At 37.8% G+C, this 19,052-nt stretch overlaps 1 protein-coding gene across 2 annotated transcripts in view; it reads left to right on the forward strand.

Moving 5' to 3' along the window:
• rasgef1ba (RasGEF domain family, member 1Ba) overlaps window positions 1-18,377 on the forward strand; it is an 88,384-nt gene extending 70,007 nt beyond the window's left edge. For both annotated transcript variants that reach the window (XM_051109482.1, XM_051109483.1), the window contains 12 exons: window positions 1,102-1,224; window positions 1,359-1,496; window positions 6,421-6,633; window positions 6,762-6,836; window positions 7,844-7,939; window positions 8,626-8,728; window positions 10,818-10,897; window positions 12,858-12,953; window positions 14,762-14,857; window positions 15,099-15,222; window positions 15,615-15,687; window positions 17,919-18,377. In XM_051109482.1, the coding sequence (XP_050965439.1) occupies window positions 1,102-1,224; window positions 1,359-1,496; window positions 6,421-6,633; window positions 6,762-6,836; window positions 7,844-7,939; window positions 8,626-8,728; window positions 10,818-10,897; window positions 12,858-12,953; window positions 14,762-14,857; window positions 15,099-15,222; window positions 15,615-15,687; window positions 17,919-17,943 (1,242 nt within the window). In that variant the 3' untranslated portion in view covers window positions 17,944-18,377. The remainder of the gene's footprint in view (window positions 1-1,101; window positions 1,225-1,358; window positions 1,497-6,420; window positions 6,634-6,761; window positions 6,837-7,843; window positions 7,940-8,625; window positions 8,729-10,817; window positions 10,898-12,857; window positions 12,954-14,761; window positions 14,858-15,098; window positions 15,223-15,614; window positions 15,688-17,918) is intronic.
• The last annotated feature ends 675 nt before the right edge of the window (window positions 18,378-19,052 follow it).

Consider the following 19,052-nt stretch of genomic DNA (forward strand, 5'->3'; position numbering starts at 1 on the left):
CAGCAATATGCACTAGTGTTGTGTAAGCAAAGTAAGGATGCATTAAGTTGATCTTAAGAGACCTAAATTTTTTGTAACATTATAAAGTGCTCTATTTAAAACAAATGTCCTTTGAGCTGTTGTCTAGCTAACCAGAAATATTTACCAGAAATATAAATACATTTTATGTAGTTAGAACTCTGATAGCTGAACGATGTGGAAAGCGAAGATGGAATTGCAGAATCCACTCATAAAAATGGAATTTACTGTATAATGCGGAGTGTCATGGAATTTGACAAATTTTGGGTGAATAAATCAAAAGTAGGTCAGCACGCTTAAATCAAAACATGATACAGACTAGTGTCTGTGAATATTAAGCCGCAAAAACAATGCGGCAGACACGCAGTTTCGTTTTATACACACATACTGAAGTGCGTGTGATATTTCAGCCTCTGCCGCCTTAAAATACGAGTACATGAACACACAAACATAATCTCTAGAACTGCTCTGAGAGTCACTTCATGAGCATTTTACTGTTTTTTTTTTTTTTTTTTTTTTGAGAGAGAGAGAAATGATCATCATATCATATACAAACATAAATGTAAAGGTCTTCAAAATAAAAGTTTGGTTTAACTTGAAGAAACTGTGACACAGATGTATTACTTAATGTAATGATAGTACTACTACAAATAATTATTATTAAAACATTTTTTTAAGGAATATTTACCAGAAAAATGTAAATACATAACACTGTATAAAATAAAATAAAAATTGGAAAATTGGAAAACAGAATTTGGTTAAAATAAAACTGAATTTCATGGAAAGTATTTCATAGAGCCTTAAAATGTAATTTTTATTCAGCTTTTAATAAATTGCTGTTTAATTGCATACATTTCATGATTTTGATTAATTAGACTTTTTTTGTTTAATTTAAAAAAAAAAGAATCTAGATAAATTAAAACGTAAAAAAAAAAGGAATCCTGAAAATTAAAAATGGAAAAAACGGAATTTGGAAAAAAAAATTGTAAATGGATTTCATAGGGCCCTAAATAATGTAAAACAGAAAGTAATGGTTTGTATTATTGTGCTAACAATAATTTATCTCAATTTTTTGCCTCACAGAGGACGTACATCTTCACATTCCTGCTCAGTTCCCGTCTCTTTATTCACCCATATGAGCTGATGTCCAAAGTGTGTCATTTATGTGTGGACCAGCAGAGACTCACTGATCCTCAGGCTGACAAGGTACAAGAGTGTGATTACGCTGATTGTTATACAGACTGGCTTCAGCCGTCATGGTTGCTCTAGCATTAAGCCATTTTAAGAACCAAGGACAATAATTTGCAATTACAATGTATTGTTTTTTAATTTATCTATAGTCAAGAGTCAAGAAAATTGCTCCCAAGATTCTGCAGTTGCTGACTGAGTGGACGGAGACGTTTCCCTATGACTTCAGGGATGAGAGGATGATGAAGAGCCTGAAGGAACTAACACATCGCCTGAGTACTGGAGATGAAGTAAGTCTGCCATTTGCAAGTGTTGGAAGATCATTTAGCAGAAACAATGAGTTTCTTGAGGAAATGTCAGGTAAAGGGCAACACCGTTTTATAATAATAGTCACCTGAAAGGTGCGAATGCTTGCGTCAAAGACATCAGCGTTTCTTTGTGCATTTAGTACCACTATTAGCATAGACAGAGTAAAGCATCTTTGCATAAGTCTTAGCATGGCTTCTTTAACATTCAACTGGTAAAGATGTAGGATGTAACACGTTGGGTGAGAAGAGTGTCAACACCTGAGCAATGGGGGGTGAGATTTCTTCAGTCCTAAAGCGCTCTGACAAGAGGAGTGAGAAGAAAGCTCTTTTGTTCGGCCGCTTTTGTCTTCACTGGTGCTTTTCCACAGGCTGCATTTAAATAGTTCCATTAGCGCTGACTCCTTTGTTACCGTGTTCCTGGCTTAGCATTTTTTTTTTCATCAAAGGGACTTTTTTCACCACATTCATCACCACGATCATCATTTATGCCTGGTTCTTTTAAAACTTCCTGGGCACAAAACCAAAGCCACGCTAATTGTGTAATGCAATTATGTGATTAGATTTTATTTTGTACATCTAGTTATCATCCCTCCGTCCTTTTGACGTCTATCAGCCAGAGCTGAGCCTGTCGTTTTAAATTTGGATAAAGTTGGCAGCTCTCATCAAGTCTTGTCCTCAAGCGTCCCTGGGAGCTTTTTTCTCTATCATCCCCAGCTGAACAGTCCTGTAGGGAACTCTTGATTTTATTAAAGTACAGTGAAATAAAAAAGAGATTTTCTGAAGCTAGCTCTGGTCGTCTCACATGGTTGGCGAGCATTAGCGTAATGACTAACAGCAGGGTCCTAGTTAGAATAGACAGTTTAAGATGGAGGACACCGGCCAATCAGATTCAACCGAATGGGGTTTCGCTAACTCGAAAAGACAAGCAGGTCTCATCCTCCGGTGACTTGCGTAGTAAACACATGTGTGACTATTGATCTGCTTTATCCTGACCCAGGAGATCAATGACCTTCTGCGGCCCGCTAAGCTCGTAGAGGAAATGTGAGTGTGTTGTACTGCCTCCTCAATCTAGTGAAAGGGGTGATAAGCTAATAAGACCGCATGTGCACTCAAAAAAAACAACATGGAGAGCTATAATGTGTAAAGCTTGATCATTTATTTGAAAATTAATTAAAATCCAGTTCGTACATACAATTATCTGAATACACCTCTTACATGATGAGCAAGTTTCTAAATTAAAATGGATTTTTTCTGTAAACTCAATATTAAAATGATACAGTTGTCTGTATATAATGAACAAAATGGTCTTTTTGAAGGATGAAATTCTTGAAAAGAAAACCTTAGGTAGGGTAGAATAGTCTTACTCTGTGTGTCAAGGTCAATAAGTCTCTGATAATTTGACCTTTTAATGACAAGGCAAGGTTGGTTCAGGTTGTAAAATGTCATGCGTGGCCCCAAAACCTTTTTTTTTTTGCCTTTAATATGTTTAAAATGTTTTTGTAAATACTTAAGTCTACATTCATGTATTCAACATGTAAGAAGAAATGTGTTCTTTTTTTATATGATGGTGATACATTTTTAAAAGTCATTAAAAATGTGACCCTGGACCACAAAACTAGTCATAAGTAGCACGGGTATATTTGTAGCAATAGCCAACAATACATTGCATGGGTCAAAATTATCGATTTTTCTTTTATGCCAAGTAAAGATCATGTTCCATGAAGACATTGAAGACATAAATTTCCCACCGTAAATATATCAAAGTTTAATTCCTGATTAGTAATATGCATTGCTAAGAACTTCAGTTAAACAACTTTAATTTTTGATTTGATTTGTTTTTTTTTTTTTTTTTTTTTTTTTTTTTTTTTTTTTTTTGCATCCTCAGATTCCAAATTTTAAAATAGTTTCATTTCAGCCAAACAAACAAACCATACATCAATGGGCGTTTATTTATTTAGCTTTCACATATAAATCAATTTTTTTTTCTTTATGAATGGTTTTGTGGACCAGGGTCACATATATATTTTTAGATTTTCACAGTTCCCCTTTGATTAATTGTGGACTGTTTTACATTTATTGATTCATAATGAGGATTAGATTTAAAATGGTGTAACCTCTTCATGATTTCTTTATTCAAAAGTCAAAGTATCTTTATGATCTTTACGGATGTAGGCTAGACAAATGAAGCCTGTGTTTTGTTGACTGTCGACTGTCTGGCAGATGTGCATCTATGCATGAAAAGAGCGTCTCAGTGTGAAGAATGCTTTCGTTCATACCATCAATATGTTGACTGTATTATGTAACCCAGTCGCTGTTTTTCTCCTGCCATGTGAACGGCATGTACTTGTACGTGAATTTTGTTAATGAGAGTGTCTGTTACAGTGGAGGACTGACTCTACATTGACGGGGGATCCACAGCAGTCAGAGCCATACAATAGACAATAGGTGTATTTATAGCTAGACGTGAGAGCTCATCTGAGTCAAATGTGGAGTATTTTCAGATGCACTGTCCAGTGTTAACAAGACCACTATGAAGTGATTTCCAGTTAGGCCTTTTGTGTTTTGACCTCTTTTAGACCTCATTGGTCCTGACGAGTTTGCCAGCAGCTTGTTGACCTGCTGTTTTCTGTGTTTTTACTGGCAGTTGCGTCTCAGATCTCTAGCTTTCAGCGCAGGAGCTGAGAATAGATGCCTTAACATCTGTCTCCAGACCACAGTTTGGTCCTCAGGCTTCTGGTCAGCTTAGATTGTCATTATGCATGTGGTCTTCTGTATAGGAAAGGCAGGGCACAGTTGTGCCTTTGCAGGCACAGCCGTTTGGTGCACATTTGGACACCTTTTGCACAAATCCTGTTTATTGGGAAAGTAATGGAAAGCATTCACCCTTGACCTGGGTGTGGTGTGTACATGCCAGAGTGATCTGTACTGTGAGCTTGTGCCATGTTGGACGGCTGTCGCACTCGCACTCTCGTGCCAGGGTTAAAAATGTGGAGGCAGCACACAAGCAGCTTTCTTCTTTTTCCACAACAAATGAGTTGTCTGATCTACAGCTCAAAATGTCAAGCAGTTATCGCCAAGAACTCCTGCTAAAAATAATCTGTCTTTCCTTTGTTTGTGTGTCAGCATATGGTAGACCTTGGAGAGGGAATATTAAGACTCTCTGAGGTATTTTAAAGTGCTGCAAGGTCTCGTCTCTCTCTCTCGTCAAATCATCAATATTCTTGCATCTGCACAATGCGCTAGAGTGCAGGTTGTTCTGAGCCAGATGGATTTATGTGCCACTGACCTCCTGCACAACAGATTAATAGGCCACTTTTTATTTTCTGTGCGTCAGAAGGGGGTACAGAAGTCTGACAGTAACAAAAGATGGTTTGTACATCCTGCAACCGATCAGCAAAATGTTTGAACAGCCAACTTTATATCAACATGGTTAAACAAGCCATTAAGGCCTATTTACACCAAGAACAAAAGCTAGATTGATACATATATTAGCGTCCATATCAATGGACAGTAATGTTCTAATTAATATAAGAGCTGCTGTTTTGTTGTCTGGTGCTTTAAATGCCCAAGGTCTTTTTTTGGTTTCTTGCAGCTTCATAAAATTAAGGTTGAAGCACTGATGTTACATGGACTATTTTAACAGTGTCCTTACTACTTTTCTGGACCTTGAACGTGGTATTTGTGTTGCCGTTTACGAGGGGTCAGAAACTCTCAGATTTCATTAAAGTGATTTTAATTTGTGTGTTCGATTAATTCGAATTTAATGTTTTGCCATGATTTTATTTTATTTTTTTAAGAAATTGAGGAATCGCGATTTTGAATAGAAATATTACCAAACGTTAGAATTAGACAAGAGTCAAACCTGTGAAGAACCACTACTGTATGTCTGATATTTCATGTTTGCATTATGGTGACAGGTTGAAAGCTGCTGTTCGTTGTTTTTATGGAACATTTACAGTTAATAATAGTCTACTGGTGTTATTTTAAATTTGAATTACCTTTATTTTTTTATATTTTTTTTTTTTACAATCTTTTCAGCATAGATATTTAACAAGTGATTTGTTTAATATTTACATGTTGACAATTTATTGTGTGGTGTAGAATAGAATAGAATTTTCTTTAACTACAATAAAGAAAAAGTTACTTGAATCATGTTGTACTTACTTTTTTTAAATTGACTAGTGAAAAATCGTAAAAAAATCAAGTCAGTCAAATGTTCTGAAAAAATCGAGATTACTTTTTTTTTTTGTCATATCGCCCAGTCCTAGAGGGTGGGAAATAAATGACAGAATTTCAGAATTTTTGCGCAAACTCTCCCTTAATTTTTTTTCTCGTTTACGTAAGGCTTTCTTTAAGTAACCCATTTTTATTTCATGGCGTGGGGTCTACTACTTGTCTAGCAGGCAGTGGATGTAGACTCTTGTCTGACTGATGTTGAGCAACAGGCCACGACCACTGCTGTCCTCTTCTTATGCAACAGAAGTCCGGAATTGTGTCAGGCTCTTGTTATTAGATAACTCGATCCCATCTTGTGTTATGAGGGGAAATGGGAGGCATGCAGAACTCTTGTGAACCTTTGAGGGATGTGAATGAAGTGCTGCTGTTTCGTAATCCTGCATTAACTGTTTATGTAACATACTCAAGACCCTATGTTGGAACATTAGACCCCATGAGCCAAACCATCGTCATAGCTGACCAATCAAGAGGAAAGGGCTTTTTTCTGCCATTATAGGCCTGGAAATCCATTAGATGTTTGCAGGGCAAATACTCTGTGCATTCCCTCAGCTTCCTTATCAGTGTGGGACACATTTTGTTGTCAGTCTTTTCAAATGAATGATTACCTTGTCATTCTGGTCAATAAGCATGGTTGTAAATCCTCATCTTCTGTCTCGCTGTCTCTCCTCAGCTCTATCGTAAGGCGGTGCAACAGATGACACAAACGCTGATCCGTAAGCTCACCACACTAAGTCAGTACGAGGAGGCTCTGGCCAAGATTAATTCCTCGGTGACCGACAGACTCACTGTGCTGAAGACCAAACCTCAGTCCATCCAGAGAGATATTCTGACCATCTGCAGTGACCCCTTCACCCTGGCACAGCAACTCACACACATTGAACTGGTGAGTGGAACTTCCTCGGTTTGCATGACCTTGCATTCCTCACCTCACTGTGGGTTTAGATTGATTTATTAACTAAATCAATAATGTGCAAGGTGACCATTTTCAAGGTGATCATCTTTATTTTTCAGGAACGACTGAGCTACATTGGACCAGAGGAGTTTGTTCAGGCGTTTGTTCAGAAAGACCCTCTTGATAACGACAAGGTAATAGTTTCTTCCTCTTTATAGTCTAAAATACATACAGCACAAATACTCTAACAAATCAATATGCACAATGTTTACGTTAACCCTCGGGTTCAATGCGGTGTCACCTATTTCACACAGCGTTTACAGCACATTCCTTGTCTAATCTATCATCGTCCAAGTTTCCCTCCTCACGTTCCACACAGCGTCCTTTTGTGGCCAAAGCCTAGCAACTGGTTTCTCACAATAACCTGCCAAAAGTTTGCTCAGCCCTGCCTCGTAATGCCCATTGCTGTCTGGCTGCTAGGCAACAGCCCTTGTAGAGCCGGTACTAGTGCGATTTTTCTCTTTTGTTCTGGTCGCCGTCTCTCCAGAGGGTCCTTGTGCACCGCCGTGGCTCTCTGATGTTGTCCGTCGAAGGTAGAGTGGATTGGGTATTGTGTGACGGACGACACAGTCAGACCATAGGAATGTGAGGAATGAAGGGTTAGAGTGACCCAAGCTTTCAGACAGAGTGTCTGTACACATTCCCTAAACAGATAATAGCACAGGGGCCAGTGAGCGTGGAGGGTCTGCAGGGCAAACAAGCTCTCTGATTGAGTGTGGATCGTTGGAGATCATCAGTCATCTCAGAGGCCTTTGTTGTTAGGGCTGGGAATGTAGGAATCAAAGATCACAGCATGCAAAGTTCTGTGAGATCACTTAAAGAGCAATATTTCACAGATGAGGAACGATTTAAATTCATGCCAAGTTGTTTAGAGCGCAGAAATTAGGATAAAAAATAGATGAGCCAACGCTTATTCTGGCTGATACAGATGAGTTAAAATAGCTGATATTATAAATCTATGCTAGTATGATGTAAAAAAAACATTGACTGATACTAATAAATTAAAACGCTGATATAAGCAGATAACCAGTATAGTGTCAATAAATTGTGCTTTACTAATGAAGACTGTTTGAAAAGAGCAAACTGGAAAACGTTGTGGTGGAATGATGATATTGACGTTTTGATGTTTTGATTCTTGCAGAGATGCTTTAGCGATCACAAAAAAGCAAGTAACCTGGAGGCTTATGTGGAATGGTTCAACAGACTCAGCTACCTGGTGGCAACGGAAATCTGCATGGTAATAATCTGCTTTTATTGCAATGACTCATCCAAGAACTTAAATTCCTGCAGGTGGTGTTTTTAAATATGTGATCCACAAAATCAGTCATAAGTAGTACAGGTATATTTGTAGCAATAGCCAGCAATACATTGTATGGGTCAAAATGATCGATTTTTCTTTTATGCCAAAAATCATTAGGATATTAAGTAAAGATCATGTTCCATGTGGTCCCGTGTCACGTATAGACCTATAGAAAATATACACTACCTTTCAAAAGTTTGGTGTCAGTAAATTCATGAGTTCAAAGAACCTTAAAAACTACCACAGTTTCCACAAAAATATTTAGCAGCACTTTCAACATGGATAATGATAAGAAATGTGTCTTGAAGAGCAAATTTGCATATTAAAAGGATCTTGTGACACTGAAGACTGGAGTAATGGCTGTTGGAAATTCAGCTTTGTCTTAACAGGAATAAATTACATTAAAAAAAAAATCACAATTTTACTCTTTATTTCTTTTTCATGAAATAAATGCAGTCTCTGTGAGCATCATAGATTTCCAAAAACATTTTTTTTAATCTTACGACCTCAAACTTTTGAGTGGTGGTGTAGATTACACTAGATTTTATATCATGTACAAAGTCAGAAATCCAAGTTACACATATCACTTTTTGGTGTTTATATTGCTTGCTTTTCTCATGCAGCCTGTAAAGAAGAAACACCGGGCTCGAGTCATTGAGTTCTTCATCGACGTGGCACGAGAATGCTTCAACATTGGCAACTTCAACTCGCTCATGGCCATCATTAGTGAGTGTTTTGCCGTCCCTTGCAACACTTTGATCCAGTTCTTACAGCTACAGAAAGCTCTTTTGTTCCCAACAAATCAGTTTGGATAATACAGTTTGCTGTTTTGGCAGGATTTGGTTTGCTTTTCTAATCCCTGTGCTTGTACGCTTAACACACACAACAATGTCAAACCTCTTACAGACTCTACGAACAACTTATCAGTCTATTTGTGTTCATTGAGTGCTGCAGAAAGTAGTCTTTAGTTGACAAATTTTGATTAATCTTTATCAGTTCAATATCTGCGGACAATCTTGTGTTCCATACAAATCCAAACAATTTTGTTTGTGTTAGACTTCTCATAATATATAATGGCACCGTCAATAAAATAATAAAATTATTAGCTACATTAATCATTCACTCAGTTGTCTGAGCGCCCACCCAGGCCTGTGCCTGAGGCGTTATGGGTAGGAGAACAGGAGTGGAGAGAGCCAGGAGAAGAAGCAGCTGTTCAGCCTGTGCGAGCGAGAGCTGAAACGAGGGAGCGGCATCCCTTAGGCAGATGGTCAGTGCTGACCAATCCAATAGGCTGAGCGAGGAACAGACTCATTGAGAGGGGGATTGTGGGAGGGAGGGAGTGGAACCAGCTGTCCTTTCCCTGGTCATTCCCTGGAGACGAACCCACAGGCCGGGGCTCTTACACAAGCCTCTCTCCCTGGAGATGGAGGGCCGATATTAAACTCACTGAAAGAGAACAAACAAGTCATGGGAAAGGTTGTTCGCTCCTGCTTGTGTGTTTTGGAAGCAGCGCACATTGTGTGACGTGAATGGAGTGTCAGCACGTGGCTAGGATTGAAAGATCATTCGCTGGAGTATCATGTTAGAGAGATGGAGGAGCTCTGGGCCTGACACCTGTTAGTACAGACAGATTGTTAATAGTACTAAAGCCTCAGATGGCCCTTTTGTAGATGAGTAGATAGTGTTGCTGCTATTGTTCAGGCTTAAAACTGGGGAAGAAAACATCTGAAATGACTGAATTTTAGATCACAATGTCATCCATGATGTTCATGTCTTTCTTCAGTAGAAAAGAAAATAAGCTTTTTGAGGAAAACATTCCAGGATTTTTCTCCATATAGTGGACGAAAGTACAAATAGCAGTTTCAATGCAGCTTCAAATTGCTCTACACGATCCCAGCTGAGGAATAAGGGTCTTAAATAGCAAAACAATGTCATTTTCTAAAAAAAAAAAAAAACAAACAAACAGATTTATATACTTTTTGACAACAAATGCTTGTCTTGCACTAGCTCTGCAATGTGATTTCATTCTGGAAGTGAACTAATTCTTTAAATGTGCATGTTTCCCTTATCCATCAATTATTTTTTTTGTCTCCCTAAAGCCATTTTACTTCTGTGATTTAACACATACTACCATTAAAATGTTTGGGGTCGGTACTTTTTTAAAGACACATTAACTTAATCAAAAATCATAGTTTTTCACAAAAATATTATGCAACAAAACTGTTTTCAGCATTGATGATAATAATAAGAATTGTTTTTAACCACCAAGTAATATTAATAATACTTTTTAAAATATATTAAAATACAAAACAGCTACTTTAAATACTTTAAATAAATGCAGACTTGGTGAGCATGAGCGACCTACAAAAGTGTACCAACCTCAAACTGTGTATTTGTGTAAAAGCAAAAAAAAAAAACTTGATTTTATCCTTCTGGAATTGTTTATATGTTTTATATATACCAAAATGGAGCCAGACTGAATGCCTAAACAATGTCGATTAACATCTAAGCAAGACCTAGTAAGAAATGATGCTGTCATCAGTACAGAGAAATCTGATTGGTTGACCCACCCCTAGTGATTTCCAGTCAACACTCTGACCTCATCTGGTCATTAGTGCTGACTGCACAAGCTCACCGTGACCCTCGGCGCTTTAAGCCTCACCTATTGTCGAAGGGAAATGATGCTTCTGCTAATGTCATTGTTCAAGTGGACTGAATGGGCCTAACTGCTCAATTTGCCATAGAGAAACTGCACCTCTGACAGGAAATGGTATGTTGCAGTGTGCTGACCTGTGTCTGTTTCTGTGTCTTTCAGCTGGGATGAACATGAGTCCAGTATCGCGGCTCAAGAAGACCTGGGGCAAAGTCAAAACCGCCAAATTTGACATACTAGAGGTATGTATTTCATCATGTTGGGATTGATGTTGTCGATTCGGTTTACAGCAGTGGGTGGGTGTGACTCACTCGCAAGTAGGGGACAACATGAGTGGGAAGAATTCATGGTGAATGCAGTGCTGACATGGCACTAATCACATTAAGTGTCCGACCCTGGCTCTCATCCTCATGACTCATACATGCATGATGCTCAAACCCCTAACAATATGGCCACCATATCTTGCCAATTTTAGTCTCAAGTGGGCGAGAATTGTTGCTTTTGTGTCCATTTATTTTTCTGAAGTACAGCAATTCTCCCTTTGAGTGGGTGTGCAAATGTTTACAAAGCTTTTTAGACCAAATTTAAGAGGGGTTGAGACCTTTAAGGCTTTAATTTTGCATCTGCACACTGTGTTTACTGTCTAAAGAGGGTTTTGTTTAGAACTTGCTTTATCTTTAGACGTGCAAAGGCCTTGAACTTGATATATGACTTCTGAACGCGACACACACACACACCTACACATTGTTCAGTCTCGCCTTGTGGCTTTCAGCATTTTGATGTGTAAATAGGGACTATATGTCTAGTCCTCAGGGAGGTTCAGCCTCAGTTGTGTGTATCACAACACACAACACTCTTTTCTCTCACTGTCTTCCTCTTGTGTTATTCTAAAACAATGGAGGATTGTAGGATAAAAGGCTTAGTCATGCCTTTCTCTGTAGAATCAAAATCTTTAATGCTAAAGCTGCAGGTATTCACATCTAGCCTCTAATAAAGGTTATAACTTCTTCATCTAAAATGTATTTTATGAGATCTTCTGAAACTATATGTGAGCCTGGGCCACAAAACCATTCGTAAGTAGCACGGGTATTTGTATTTGTAGCAACAATATATTATGTGATTTAAAATGATGAATTTTTCTTTTATGCCAAAAATCATTAGGATATTAAGTAAAGATCATGTTCCATGAAGATATTTTGTAAACGTCCTACCGTAAATATATCGAAACCTAATTTTTGATTAGTAATACGCATTGCTAAGAACTTCATTTAGACAACTTTAAAGGCAAATTTCTCAGTGTTTAGATTTTTTTTTTTGCGTGCTCAGATTTCCAGATAGTTGCATCTATGCAAAATATTGTCTTATCCTAACAATTTAAAAAAAAATTGACCTCATGATTGTTTTTTTGGTCCAGTGTGCACACCAAACGCTTATCCGATTATCACTCTAGATTACTCGCGTGATGTTTTTCGTGTCACTCGCGTGACTAAAATCAGCTTCTAATGCTTTCCTCCATTTTCTGATAAAACCGGACGTGTCAAACTGGATTTGTCAATAATTTCTTCGCTGATTTGTTCGTGCAACAAATTTTTTGAATTATACGCTCAAGTTGAAATTATTCAACTTGAGTGGAAGATGTGATATTGCACGCTCGTGGCAATCGCATCGCCCAATTCACGCTACCTGGTGCGAATTTGCATCTGTTCGTGTCTTTGCATTGACTTTGTACATAATCTACTAGAGTGAATAATTAAGTTCACTTTTGGTGTGCGTACACCATTAGACTACTGTTCAAAAGGCCTATGTTATGTTTTGATCAAATAAATGCAGCCTTGGAGACTTCTTGTAAAACATTTAGAAAAATCTCACTGACCTCAAACCTTTGAACCATAGTGTATCTATAAAACCATCTGCTTTAAAGCTGGTTTAAGATAACTGAGCTTTTGTGAGAGTCTCACCTGCTGGCAATAAGTTTAATGAAGGTTGAAAGTGCATGACAAGGATCATCTTACTTGTTTCCCATGAAAGAATGTCCTATAATGAATAGAAACTAGAGTGACTCATGTTGCCTTTGGTTAAAGTTCTGAGACTTAACCATGTTGAATGGGCTTGGAAACTTTAGTTTGTACAAACTACAACTACATTTTTTAGGCCAAGTCTTGAGGTTTGTGCATAAACCTGTTTTTGTCTCTCTATTCTCAGCACCAGATGGATCCCTCTAGCAATTTCTACAACTACAGAACAGCACTGCGTGGAGCCACTCAGAGATCTATCACTGCTCATAGTAGCAGAGAGAAGGTAATGCACTTTATTTCTCCTTCCAGATGTTTTCTCACAGAAGTTGTAGGAATGTTGGTTTCATAATGCTGTTTGGGTTTGGGTTTGGCACGTAGTTACAAAAGCGACGTTTGAAGTGTGATGTGTTGTGTTGATGTTAGCAGCAAATGTAACGAGGTCACTGATAAAATCAGATTCATTATGTAAAAGATGCCAGTGATTGGCTTGAAAGTGCAGATTCCAATCCAGATGCTTTGTATTTACACTGAATTGAGGTAGCGTCTGGCCTCTCTATCCAAAAGTTATGTAATAACAAGGGTAGAGGACAGTGGGCCATTTGAGGATGATTTGCTGAGGGCAAGGCATCAAATGGGACATTCTGTTTCCTCAGCAAAAAAAATATGCTCCATTCTGGTTATAAAAACAAGGCAATCGGCCAGATAACAAAATGTTCTGATGCTTTTCTGTGAGTATGCCAAAAGGATGCTCAGCGCTGTTAATGTCTTCTTTAAAATGCACAACTGTTTTGGGTGTTTTTATAATTTTCTTGGATTTGTTGTTTGCTTCTGTTCTGCGTGAGGATTGTTTTGCATCTTTGACTGGTTAGGGAGGAGATCTTCGCTGTGTGGGTTTGGGTGGTGAGACAGAATGTTCCAGAGCAGCGCTGGAATGCTCAGCCTTCCGTGGGGGGGACGTGCTTTCTTGCATCACAGTGGCCCATGTCACTTGTTTTTCCCTAAAATCGGATGTGTTTAGGCTTTGACGAGTGTTGTTGTTTTAAAGCTATAAGGGACAAAGTAAGTGCATGTTCCAGGGCAGGAATTTCCACTGTAAACAAATTAAATCAGGAATGCAATACTGCTCCCTTAATGTATTTAACTCATCAACTGGTTGGACTGCTTGTATATTTGACCTTCGTTTTGTTCACCATAGGGTATTGCGGTTATTTTAAGCTTGATTTGACTTGAGGTTGACTAGTCACATAGGACTGTACTGTAATAATGCAAGTAGTTTTGTTTTGTGGTTGTATTTTTTTTTTTTTTTTGACTATTTATTTCCCTGTTTTTGAGTGATGTTCAAGCTTAAAAGGATGGTATAAATGTATTAAAATTTTTCTAGTTTTCAGAATTCTTAATTAGCAAGTTTTGGAACGAAATAGTTTACATTTTTAAAACAGGCACTTTTTTGCTTAATGTTTTGCTCAGTGTATTTTGAGTTTTGGTTTATCATCGTTTTCTACATCTGATGTGCATTTGTACATCACATCTTGAAATGGAGGTGGATTGTTGTTGTTGTTGTTTTTAGTTTTTAGTGTTTTTTTTTTAATACAGGAGTGATGCCTGTATTTAAAGACACTTTTTCTTTATCATGTTGTAGCTAAATTTTCTACAATAGAGTTCAGATTTCAGTGTCTTAATACACACCACTGCTTCCTTGTGTTATGAATCATTGTTATTGCCTTCCAAAGTTGTTGATCCAGTTGTGCCATGCCCTGTAGGCTTTTAGAAGCTGCTGTAAAAAAAAGGTTGCCTAATGCAGTCTTACTGTGACGACAAGCCTTAGCTCAGGGGTGTCAAACTCAGTTCCCGGAGGGCCATATTCATAGCAGAGTTTAGATTTAACCCTCATTAAATGTACCTGATCAGGCTTATTTAAAAACCACATGGTATGTGTTTTAGAGCAGGGTTGGAACTAAACTGAGTTTGACTTCCCTGCCTTAGATGGACTCCAGTGTGGCTGCTCTATTTGTAGTGGTTGCTTGTTTTTTTTTTCTTAGTTTTTGGTCAGTTATAGCTGTTATGTAATCTTGTTCCCTTTTTGCCTTCCAGATTGTTATCCCTTTCTTCAGCCTTTTGATTAAAGACATTTACTTCCTCAACGAAGGATGTGCCAACAGGCTCCCAAATGGACATGTCAATTTTGAGGTAAGCAGTAATGGCTTTGCGATACGTGCAAGCAAACATGGAAACCACTGCCGTCACAGCTGCTGAATAACAATGTATGGTTGAAAAAACAGTCACATAGCAACAGAAGCATCCAGATTTAGTTCGTTGACGTATGCATCTGTTGAAATGGAGTTTCAAGGGCATCAATTCAGCGTGACAGTAGCTAGAAATGAAACGTAGGCGATGATTTCTAACAGAATGAATCTTGACTGTGCTGCAGAAATTCTGGGAGCTGGCCAAACAAGTGATGGAGTTCATGACATGGAAGAAGGTGGAGTGTCCATTTGACAGAGACCGCAAGATGCTGCAGTATCTCCTGACCGCGCCAGTCTTCAGTGAAGATGGTACGCATGTTTTGTGATGCTTTTTACTGCTACACTTTTTGTGTTGGTCACACTGAAGACAGTGTTTTACTGATTAAACCAAAAACAATCATCTCTGCATTCTGTCTTGCTTGTTTACTGTCCATTTGGACTTCCTGTCTGAGCTAGAGATCTACTGCACACTCATTCTCTACTGCTTGCGTCATAAACCTGTTTTAATGACGGGTTGTGCAGTAAGCGAACAAGATACTAGACACAAAGACACTTGCGTTTGTCACGTTCGCCTTGGGCGTAAAATGCCGTCATGCTAAATAACCGAGTGACACAGGTTCAGAACATTCCTCAAGAGTGAAAACAGGTGTCTTTGTTTTTGTTGCTGACACGCTCGTCTCATCTCAATGATCTTTCAACAGCTTTGTATCTGGCGTCGTATGAGAGTGAAGGACCGGAGAACAACATGGAGAAAGACAGATGGAAATCTCTCAGGTGTGTATGATATGATTCATCAAGGACTTTTGACTGATCTTGGCAAGTCTCACTGCATTTAGATGCTGAGATTGTTCCTGACCTGATTGAAGAGCAGTGACTTTTGTGAATAGAATAGATTGTCTGTTTGCCAAACAAGTAGCTAATGAAACGATTTAATTATGAAGGATTCCCACTGTCAAGAGAAATATCAGAGAATTTAGAAAAATATTCATTAATAATTTTGACCCTGGAGCACAAAACCAGCTTTAAGTAGCACAGTAGCCAAAAAGACATTGTATGGCTCAAAATTATCGATTTTTCTTTTATGCCAAAAATCATTATGGTATTAAGTAATAATCTTGTTCCATGATGATATTTTGTTAATTTCCTGTCGTAAATATATCAAAACTTAATTTTTAATTAGTAATATGCATTGCTAAGAACTTAATTTGGACAACTTTAAAAGTGAATTTCTCAATATTTAGTTTTATTTATTTATTTATTTATTAACCCTCAGATTGCAGATTTTCAAATAGTTATTTATTTATATAGTTATATATAGTTTATATATATATAGTTATTTATATAGTCAAATAGTAATTTATTAATTTATTATAAATCTCAGATTTAAAAAAATGACCCTTATGACTGGTTTGTGGTCCAGGGTCACTAAATATTCAAATTTGAAGTACAAAAGCATATAGCCTATAGTAATATCTAATTTAAAGAATAAAAAGTGAATTTTTCTTTTAAATGCTCTTCTCAAATTAAGGAATTTGAATGATTTTTAAAAATTAAAAAAGAACTGTACAAACCTCAAAGTACGTTATTGTCATTAAAAAAAATTTAATTATTTTTTAGCCATTTTTTTTGTATTTCACTAGAACACTACGTGCAAACTAAATTATTGGAATGATGTTTTAAAAATTATATTGTGTAACCTTCATGTTCAGTGTAGCCAAGGTCATGGTTTTCCCATGGAATTGGGCTACTTTAACATTGTTGCTGTGTGTTTTTAAATGATCCCAATAATATGAAATTTATCCCCTGGAATGCGAATTTTACCAGAAAAACCCCACCAAAAAAATACGTATTTTACCCCATGGGATACCAAGTTTGGGCTAGTTTTGAGCAGCAATTGGGCGGATTTTGTTGTGAAATCCTGGCAATCTAACCATGTTCATGTTTTACAGTATTTAATTTTTTTTTAAAGGAGTGCATTATTTGTTTTTGATCTCACTTTTATTTTAATCAATTATATGAAAAATAAACAAACACGTGACAAAAACACTGTCCAATAATGTTTGCCAGAGTTCACGCAGTGATAGTACACACACATATGTGCTTGGAAAGGGTGTACCTCTTGGCTCTTGCTTAGTCACGTTTCCTGATAGCTTTACAGCTCAGGAGGGATGGATAGAGAGGCGGAGGGAGGAAAAGCGAGATTGCGCAGGCAAACGGTGGACTGCTTTTTTCTTTTTTTTTTTTTCCACTGCGACAGGATCTGTCACAGCACCAGATTCTGTCTGTATCAGCAGTTCGTGCTCCACCCCACTCAGCGCTGGTGTGACTCTCAGTGTCTCGGCGTGAGAATAGTAGCCCTCCAGGAAACAGGGAAAAGCGCTTCCAGGAAAAGACAAGCCAGCTGAAGAATAATATCAATAGGGCAAAGTTGCCTTTTATTGCTAGTCTGAAACCAGTTCATACTTGATTTATCAGGTGTAGGGTACACAGCGCAGACACTATACAATGTGTCCACGTTTTTTTTTTTTTTACTTTAAAGAGATAGTTCACCCAAAAATGAAAATTACTCCATGATTTACTCACCCTCAAGCCATCCTACGAGTATATGACTTTGTTCTTTCAGACACAATTAGAGTTACGTTAAAAAATGTCCTGGCTCTTCCAAGCTTTATAATGGCAGTGAATGGCTGTTAAGATTTTGAAGTACAATAAAGTTCATCCATCCATCATAAAAGTACTCCACATGGATCGGGTGGGTTAATAAAAACCTTCTGAAGCGAATCGAAGCATTTGAAAAATGTCTATATTTAATACGCCGTACGCGCGTTCACGAGAGAGTGGCGTTTCAGCGGATGGCGTAGGGTGAGAATAAGCTCATGGGGTAATTTTATTTTTTTGGTGAACTGTCCCTTTAAGTACAAAATATTGAATGTTCTGTTTCTTTGTTGCACCATTTTATTTGACTGTTCGAATCATTAAACGACTCTTTTGCTTCATTTCCGCAGGTCTTCTTTGCTGAACAGGACATAATCCTGGGAGGAGCTCAAAATCAAGTGAACCTTCTGACAAGCAAGCTGTGTTTCCCCCTTTTGCCCCCTCCAAAAGTGAGAAGTATCCCTGATTTTCAAGGGAGATGACAATCCATATTTTGCTGAACGGTGCATTTTTATGTTGGAAAGAGCAGCATCTTTTGACAAGGCCCTTCTCTTTCTGTCTTTCATACTGGATATTTCAGGCTTTTTCATCTCTTTGTGCAGACTTTTGTACTCCTTTTTCCCCCTCTTTAAAACACGATATGAGCAGAAGGAAAAACGTGTCAGTTATGTCCCTCGACTACAAACCAATTTCAACCTATGCTGTCGTTCTTCTCTATTGACTTTGCGAGTTCGCCGCTGGTTGGCAAACTCAATTGGAACAGGATGGGGAAAGTTAAAAAAAAAAAAAAAAAAAAAAAAAGACATAAACCAGCATTATGTGTACTGGGTTCCAGTACTGTGTATTTTTATTGTACCTAAAGCATTAATTTAAATATAGATTTATGTTGTCACTATTTTTTTGATATTGTGTTTGTCAGTTTTTTATGCATATGAGATGTAATGCATTGCTTTGACCTCTGTGAGTGACCATTGATGTGTGCGTGATAAACTCGCTGAGGGTTGCCGAATGCACTGGATGCTTCTGTGAATAAAGATGTCAATTCCTTTCTTGTGTAAACTCTTTTGTGATAATTCCTCAGCGTTAAGCTCCCCCATCCCTTTCTTCATTATAGATGTATGTTGACTGTTGATGGAAAGACAGTGTTCGTTTGTCAGTGTTACAGCTGTAATGCTGTTTCTTACACAATGAAGGACAGCTCACTGTGTGTCAGACTATTCTCCCAAGTGCTGTTGTACACACTTTTGGCCATAGCCAGTGGTGAATGGTGTTACGTCGTCCTCTGGTGGTGAAGTGGAAAATGACTTCTTACGCACTCCAGGACAGTGTTGTACTTATCAGGGAGGAGTTGATTACATGAAGGCCTATCATACCTGTGGTAGTTGGGATTTGAGTCCATTTGTAGGATGTATTAGATTTTTATTACTGTTATTAGTATTTTCTATTTTCCTTTGATTTTATTTATTGGCCTGTAGTTGTTCTGT

The sequence above is a fragment of the Labeo rohita genome, chromosome 5, assembly GCF_022985175.1.
Source record: "Labeo rohita strain BAU-BD-2019 chromosome 5, IGBB_LRoh.1.0, whole genome shotgun sequence".
Lineage (NCBI taxonomy): Eukaryota > Metazoa > Chordata > Actinopteri > Cypriniformes > Cyprinidae > Labeo > Labeo rohita.